At 40.8% G+C, this 7,863-nt stretch overlaps 1 protein-coding gene across 1 annotated transcript in view; it reads left to right on the top strand.

The window, feature by feature from the left end:
- LOC116686617 (ankyrin-2-like) overlaps positions 1-7,863 on the top strand; it is a 158,017-nt gene that overhangs the window by 32,753 nt on the left and 117,401 nt on the right. The window contains 1 exon segment of the mRNA XM_032511638.1: positions 7,327-7,425. Within this exon segment, the coding sequence (XP_032367529.1) occupies positions 7,327-7,425 (99 nt within the window).

Below are 7,863 nucleotides of genomic sequence, written 5' to 3'. Positions count from 1 at the left end.
TGGCCTGCTTGCCTCCTCAGACAACGTTAGCAGTTAGCAGGGTTAGCATGGCAGCGTTAGCCAGTACGGGTACTCTAGCAACGTAAACAGCCCCGTGGCCTGCTTGCCTCCTCCGGTAACAGGGCTGCCAACTCTCACGCATTGGCCGTGAGACACACGGCATTTGATGGTTTCACACGCGCCACCACACCCCGATTTCTCCGCGGAAGTGTCAGCCGGTCGGTAACAATTTATAAAGTGAGTTCTATCAGGTGTTAACCTGTTGAAGCCACTGTGATAGACAGTTGTGCTTCAGAGACTGGAGTGGGTTCAAGAGCGCCCGTCTGTGGCATTGTTCAAATTGTGCAAAATGAGAAATATTTTCGCAACGAGCCACCAGGTGGCATTTCCCGGCTTAGGTATGTGCTCTGAGTCTTACACGACACCGACGGCACTTAGGTAGCTGCTGATTATCACAACCCGTCCGTCGCTTCGTGACCATCTTCTCGTAAACAATAGAGGGAGCAGCGCGGCGGAGGTAGCAACATTCAGTTTCATTGTCGGGACTGCGCTCTGCTGGGGGGCAGCTGCGCGTGCATCCATGGTAGACCTCCGATAAAGAGCAGGTAGGACACCTCTAAACTCTGTCTCAGAGACCAGAGACCCAAAAGGGCCGCTGGTCTGTCGGAAGGTCGACTGAGAGCTACCTCTCACGGAGCAGACTGCACAGCAGACTATATTAACAACTCCCATCTCGGACAACAGGAGGGAGGAGTTATTTTGAATATCGCCAAAGTTGGAAACATGAGCAGAAATCTGGTGAAACACATCTGAGCTATACTATATACTAAATATATATATATATAGATATATATATCTAATAATATCTATATATATATAGATATTTATATACTCTATATTATACATCTATAATCTAATTATCTATATATATATATAGATATATAGAGACATATATATATAAATACGATAATGCAATGTGGGCCACTATTGTGCTTCTCTAACTCTGTGCATCTCTAAAATGTAACTGTAAATAATAATTTGATGTTTTTAAAATGAACAAAATCGTCTTATTTTCACAAAAAAGTAAAAACAGTAAGTGGGGCACAGGGATGAGGGCCCAAACTTACTGAACTTGGCAAAAAGTTAAAGGATTAGAACTTATGTAACTCAGTGTTCTTATTCTTTAGAATTTCAGTGGTCTGAGTGATCCTCAACATTAATTAACTGTGGTCCTTGTTCCCAACACCAGGGACCGGACCTGTTCCCACAGACCCAATCTTCTCAGCTGTTGCTGATAGTGCTCCTGTCTTTCATGTGGTTCATTATGTTGGGACATTGGGGGGGTCAGTTCTTATATCATAAGAAGTTTATATGTAAATGCTGAAGGCCTCTAAAACCTGTTGATACACAACAACACAAAACGTCCTTACCCTACAGTTTTGCACATATCATGTAAGACTTGATTTCTCCATTTTTTTTGCAAAAAACTCTCAAGAAAGTGCCATTTAATGGATTATTTTTCAAATTTTTTTCCTGGGGGGGCATGCCCCCAGACCCCCCTAGGGAGAGCCCCATCCCCCCACATATAACAAATCCCAATTTAAACCCTAAAGGATAAAGACCCAAAGAAATTGCTTTGTACGCGGCAAAATATGGGTTGGCCCCCCCAAATCTCACTCCAAGGTTTTGGGAAAAGTTGGCAGCCCTGGGTAATGTTAGCAGTTAGCAGGGTTAGCATGGCAGCGTTAGCCAGTACGGGTACTCTAGCGTTGTATACAGCCGTGGCCTGCTTGCCTCCACCGATAACGTTAGCAGTTAGCAGGGTTAGCATGCCAGCGTTAGCCAGTACGGGTACTCTAGCAATGTAAACAGCCCCGTGGCCTGCTTGCCTCCTCTGGTAATGTTAGCAGTTAGCTAGATTAGCATGGCAGTGTTAGCCAGTACGGGTACTCTAGCAATGTAAACAGCCCCGTGGCCTGCTTGCCTCCTCCGGTAATGTTAGCAGTTAGCTGGGTTAGCATGGCAGCGTTAGCCAGGACGGGTACTCTAGCTACATAACTCAACGTGAGCAGCTACACGAATGTTGAAATGACATAAAATGCCCTTGTAGCTGTGTAAAATTAGCTTGAAGCTAACGCCTACCTATTTAGGAAGAAATTAGCCAACTCAATGTCCTTTTGGGCTCTAAGCTGACTCCATCTTTCAAATACATCGCCAATATTTACCGGGGGTTCGTTAGAAACATGGCGTTTATTTAATGTCATGTAGAATCTATCTGTGTTGATCCCGATGGTTTGTTTGCTGCTTCCATGGCTGTGCTAATGTTACAGCTGTACCTGCTGGGTTTCCATATTTTCCAGATATATCTGGCAACCCGGCCTGGATGTCACACTGGGCGGCTGACAACAACACACAGCCCCAAACACAAACAGACATTATCGAAAATACTGCCATTAGCAAAAGAGTATTTCAACTTAGCATGTTTCCTTAATATCTAAAGACATATTGGGGTCATTCTTGTAATTTTTACAGTAAATACATTACATATTACCTTTAAAAAAGATCAAATAGACCAATCATATCTAAAAGCATTGATGCATTTTGAATCAAAGGTGCAGCAGTAGAAAAAAAGATATCTTTTGTCAAGAAATGAGTCATTTTTTGTAATTTATAAGCTTTGGGGCACTTAAATGAAAAAAGTAATGAAAAACATGACGCAAAACTGTAAATGCATTAATGAAAAAGAAAGTTGATCAGTTTATGCATAAATCTAAAAGAAAGTTGATGTGTATATGCATTAATCTAAAAGAAAGTTTATGTGTATATGCATAAATCTAAAAGAAATTTGATGTGTATATGCATAAATCTAAAAGAAAGTTGATGTGTATATGCATAAATCTAAAAGAAAGTTGATGTGTATATGCATTATATCAAAGAAAGTTGATGTGATGAATCATAGTCCTCAGTGTGATGATGGGGAATTAGGGTGGGTTCTGGTTCTTCTTCTCTGGCCCTTTATTTTTGCCATTAATAAAAACATTTTTAAACAAGTTTTCACGTCTTCTGGATACATAATGTATGAGAAAGCCATATACACTGTATGCAGTTTACATACTGTATGTCGTCACATACCCTACCCCTATGGAGGAAATAGTCAATAACCTCAATTATTAACATTAGTGACATTCTGAATGAAACACATTGTATTTTTTTGGTGGCTAATGATGAAAGTAGCAAATGAGGGAGCCACCTAGCATCCTTCTTACCTTCGGCGGTGGCTTGATAACCCCCCCCCCCCCCCTCCACCCAGTGGCTGGCTGCAGTACAGGTCAAAAATCCCTAATCCCTATAAACTAAATAATCTGTCGAATCCATTTTTCCCCAAGTTGGTTTCTGTCATTTTCACGCTTAAATTAGTTATTTGATGCCATAGAAACTTGGTGAAAAGTCACGATTGACCGTTTTGAATGACTCCCATTTGGCGGGGCGGGTGTATGAGCGGGACTTTGATACCCCGTCCCCGCCGCTAGATCACTACTGGGCTGCAGACGCCGTGAAATTTGCCCCGGGACAGAGTATATACCACTTCAGGTTACAAAGAAGCACGTCCTTATTTAAGGCGATATCGTGTATTATTTTGTTTATGTTTTTTTTTTTTTTCCTTTTTTAGAAAGTCAATTGTCAAATCGGAGCTTTGTGAGATGGACTGATTATGGGGAAGTTATCATTATACATAATGAGCCCAATAACTATATAGTTAAAATAACAATGTAGCACTAACTTAATAAAATAAGGTCAACCAACATTTTTTTAGTTCTCTTAACTAATGTTTTCCACTCCACATTACTTGATAAAGAAAGTTGAGTCAACAAATCGCAAGTTGTATCAATTATTCAATCCATGTTGAGCAAACTGGATTCACAGTTGTGGCAACTTGATAAAATATATTTCAACCAACATCTCAAAGAGATGAGTCAACAGACTGCTTGTTGTATGAACTTGTGTTTTAAGGTGTAATAACCTTGATGCCATAAGTTGACTCAAATTAACTCTGCCAAAGCAACAAGATGACTTTACGTAGTTAAGTTGAGTCAACTCATATTTTTTTTTACAGTGTAGTCGCATTAATTATAGCAAACTGCTGTATCCACCAGGCTGTCAGGAAACTAAACTCTCTCCTCTGCCCCCCCCCCCCCCCCCCCCACACACACATAGCATCTTTATGCACTATCACAGCACATCAAAATCAAAGCGTTCTTTTGTTTTTATCTTGTTATCGTGTCTTGAAATATTGTTGCCTGTCTTCGTGTCAAAAATGTCACGCATTGTTTTTGTCTTCTTCACTATGGAGATGGTGAAAAATGAACTTTCGATTCCTCTGTATGTCTAGTACAGTATATGTGAAGAAATGGACAATAAAGCTGACTTGACTTTACTTGACTTAATTAAAAATAGCAATCTGTGAATCCAAAACATAAAGATAACATTGGACAACTGTTGGGTCTTTGTAAATTATAGAGTGTGGTCTAGACCTACTTTATCTGTAAAGTGTCTCGAGATAACTCTAGTTATGAATTAATACTATAAATAAAATTGAACTGAAATTGAATTGAACTGGGGGTCAGCAGGGGATACCATAACTTACAACCCCCACCCACCCGCCCACCCCCCCATGGTTTCTGTCTAGTTATTCATCTTAGAAAAAAACATCCACCAGTCTGTTTGAAGTAGCAGTCACTGTCACTGTTCTCCCATAAAAGACCAGACAGCTATTTTTCAGCTGTGACGACTACAGAGAGTATTGGCTTTTTTTGTCCCAAAGGTGAAAAGTGACATTTCATATATATATATATATATATATATATATATATATATATATATATATTCAATGTCAAATGTACTGCATGTTGATAACTCCCAATTCCTAATTAATGGACCATCTGTATTCAAAAGCATGTTTGATTGTTTTCTTATGTTAATATGGAACATAATTGAAACACAAATGTAATTTATAAATGAAGAACCTCCAGTTGTGCCATGACTCTCAGGGGCCCTATTCATCTTTGTACACCCCCTTTCCCCCGTGCCCTCCATTCACTAACCCCATTTATCTCTCTCCATGCCTTGTACGCCCTCTGTCAGCCCACATGAACACAATCACTTAGGAGACCATTAGCGATTATTTGTTAGATCTATTAAACTTGCAATGTTAAAACAACGCAAATCTAATAATTTTGCAGTGCTGGAGCCATCCCAGAGGCAGTTATGATGAGAGTAAATACCATCTCATCAGTGTAGTGAGTTATAATTAGCACCAGAGAACAGTAAACATTGACGCCCATTAGTCACTCAGGGAAAGTTCAAAGTCTTTCTAAAAATACTTTTTAGGGTAAAGATTATCAACAGTTAGGAGGTGGTGTATAATATGGTGTGCACAAATCTCAAAGTGAAGCTAAACGTCTTTTTAATTCCCTTATTAATGACAGAGAAAAGAAAAACAGACGTTAGATCCTTTTTCAGTACACAAAAATGCCAAGTGAGTACAATAAGTTCTCATAGCAAGACAATTTGGTAACATTTGTATAAGAATGGGTGCTTATGGGAGTACTAACTATGTCACAGGCTAAGGAGACAGAAAGAACTGAGGAACAGGGAGACCAGGGACAGTCAGGTGTAGAGTCACAACTGTTAGATGAGATTTACGCCCATGCTGGACATATGCCTCCTGCCAGCTGTGGAATACCCCTGGGCAAAGAAAACAACAGAGAAAGCATAGTTGGAGCTGAGCATTCTCTTTCTTGGTATCCCACAGGGAGCCTCTGTGGGGACCCTGAGAATCCAGTGGCACAGTCAGCCTCAGGGGGCTGTGTGATTAGGGTTAGTTTGGCAGTCACGGAGGAAATTACTTATTGACTCAGCGGCTATTTTGATGGGTTACTGAGTCAGTGCTGGGTCACTTATGGCGCTTACCCCCTGCTAGTACCAGCTCTGCTCGACTCGACCCGACTCGACTTGGCTGCGGTGCTCCGTCCTGCAGTTTTGTCGTGTGACCTACCACGATACACACACAGAACGTGGAAGGTGTGTTGTTCATTCATTCTTGGCATGTGGCTGTTTGCCAGAAGACAGAAGACAGTGATGATGCAGTGATTAGAGACTATTCTCTCCGACCAATCAGCAGTCTGCAGGGTTTCACGTCATCTTTTCAATGGAGGTGGTTCTAAATAAAGTACCTGTTTGCAGGTACCAGGTACTCATCAATCATAAAAACTCAAAAACTCATCACAATGGGAAAACCAAAAAGGTCAATGCGAGTCGAGGGGTACCATGTAATGGAAAAATGCCATTACAGGACCTTATTAGAGAAAATGGATTGCTGTTATTAAGGGCTGGATGAAATGATCTAAGCTCAAAACAATGAATGAACAATTTACCTCCTTTATGATTCAGGAACGTTCATTTTCCCATAGTTCACTGACAAGGTTTGCACTGTAAATAATATGACTCATGAAAAACAATCTTGCTCCCCAGGCTCCTGGATGTGTAACTAGGAATTATTTACTTCAAATATTAAAGCAAAATGTATTATAAAAGTAAGTTAATTCACACTGCGACTCCCATAAGCCCTTTGTATGCTGTTTTTCCATCACTATGGTAGCAATCTCTCAGTGTTCTGGCTTATTCTCTCACTTGGGGTATTGAGTCATTCCACTTCTCCCATGCCAAACCAAACAACCCATGGAACTGAAGAGCTTAATACAGATATTAATAGATATCATAATAGAATCATAACTTGACACTTTGAAACATCACTACTCTGAACCACAATGTGGGTCAAGTCATTTGAAATGTTCCAACTCCTAAAAGAAATGACAAGCGTCCGTGAGCTTTTTCAAAATGGTTTTGGTTCATTTGGTAATATAGAAAAAAATCTCCTGTACAGTATTTATTTATCGTCTCAGCCATCACCAATCAATATCCAAGCAAATATTCAAGTAGAAGGGATCAACATGACTCTTTGGACACAAACACACACACACTATTTATATCTTTATACCCAGGACTGGCCCTCCTCCCACCAGCATAACATGGCACATCATCTGACCCAACTTTGATAGCTAGCTTTGACATTTCAGTCCGTCACTGGGCATGTAAGAGTAAACAGAGACAGCCAAATGTTCAAAAGATGGAAACGTGAGAAAGAAATGCCGGCTCGGTTAGTTACGGACCTGGTGGAGGAGGTAATCCATTCTCTTTCCATTTGGACCCGTCTATATTGTTTGTTGCTGTTTGGTCCTGACCTTTCCTCCCCCTGTCTTCTTCCAGAATGGTCTTAATGCACTGCACCTGGCAGCCAAGGAGGGCCACGTGGATCTGGTCCAGGAGCTGTTGGAGAGAGGCGCCGCAGTGGATTCAGCCACAAAGGTAGGACATCAGATTCCCACTGAGCGGGTAGACTTGCATGACACAGTTGTTGTTTTATATCTCTTATAGACCTGTATGTTATTCCATCAACTGTGCGTGAAATCACCGTTCAACTGAGCTTTTGATATTTCATGTTACTGTGAATCTAACACTCACATGACCCGATGTCGATATAATATTATGAGCCTTGTCGATCTCAATTTGCTCGATTCATGAGTCAGTAATACTGTAATTAAATGCAAACGCAATTAAGCCAAACAGCATTGTGAAATATGGTTGGAGGGCGTCAAACTATGTGGGACTTGATCATCTGCAACAGTGATTTAAGATTCTGCTGTCAACCACGGCTGTGTATTTTATAATTGATTCATCATAAGTGATTCAGTGACTGTTATTGCCACTGTTCATCACACAACCCCCCCCCCCCCCCCCCCCCCC

Source organism: Etheostoma spectabile, unplaced genomic scaffold (genome assembly GCF_008692095.1).
Source record: "Etheostoma spectabile isolate EspeVRDwgs_2016 unplaced genomic scaffold, UIUC_Espe_1.0 scaffold403, whole genome shotgun sequence".
In the NCBI taxonomy this organism is placed as follows: domain Eukaryota; kingdom Metazoa; phylum Chordata; class Actinopteri; order Perciformes; family Percidae; genus Etheostoma; species Etheostoma spectabile.
Note: the sequence above shows the minus strand (reverse complement) of the source record. Positions and strands in the feature narration are given on the sequence as shown.